At 35.7% G+C, this 709-nt stretch overlaps 1 protein-coding gene across 1 annotated transcript in view; it reads right to left on the reverse strand.

Moving 5' to 3' along the window:
- Positions 1-463, reverse strand: part of EMH_0034330 (syntaxin, putative) — a gene marked incomplete at both ends in the record, with an annotated part of 5,651 nt that extends 5,188 nt beyond the window's left edge. The window contains one exon of the mRNA XM_013494859.1: positions 460-463. Coding sequence (XP_013350313.1) covers positions 460-463 — 4 coding nt within the window. The remainder of the gene's footprint in view (positions 1-459) is intronic.
- Between the last annotated feature and the right edge of the window lie 246 nt (positions 464-709).

Below are 709 nucleotides of genomic sequence, written 5' to 3' on the forward strand. Positions count from 1 at the left end.
TCACCAGCAACAGCAGAGGCACCAGCTCGGAGCTCCCCCGACCCAGGAGAAGTTTATAAATTCTTTCAATCAAGAATTATGAGAGGAGGAGAAGCAGGGGGCCCCTTCTCTTGTGCTGCAGCAGCACGCCTGCTGCTGGGGGCCCCCGTGGGTAGAGGGCCCCTAAGTCCACTGCAGCGGGAGGGTATTTCTGGTGTTTATATTCTGAATGCTGAAACAAATGACTTTAATTTAGAATAAATAAATAAAAAGAAGAATAAAGATAAAGAGAAACACAAACACGGGGGCCTCGCCTGTTGGGGGGCCCCCGCCTTGACCTAGGAAGCAAACAAAAGAAGCAGCTGCAGCAGCAGCAGCAGCAGCAGCAGATGCAGCAGCAAATGAGACAGTAAAAAAAAAACAAAAAACTTTCTTTTTAAATTCAGTTATTATAAAAGAAATAACTCTTCTTCTTCTTACTCATAGAAATAAAAATAAAAAAGAGGGGCCCTCCCTTTTCTATTGGGGGCCCCATGAATATTATATATATACTAATATATAATATAAATAATATACTAATATAAAAAAATGTGTCTTTGTATTATATTTCAGTGTAATTTGTTTTTGTTTTTATTATAATCAACAGAAATTTGTTTAATTATATTTTCTATATAAAGTTTTTTTTTTTTTTTTTTTTTTTTTTTTTTTTTTTTTTTTTTGTTTTTTTTTT

This window comes from Eimeria mitis, genomic scaffold (assembly GCF_000499745.2).
Source record: "Eimeria mitis Houghton genomic scaffold, Emh_scaff1311, whole genome shotgun sequence".
Classification (NCBI taxonomy): domain Eukaryota; phylum Apicomplexa; class Conoidasida; order Eucoccidiorida; family Eimeriidae; genus Eimeria; species Eimeria mitis.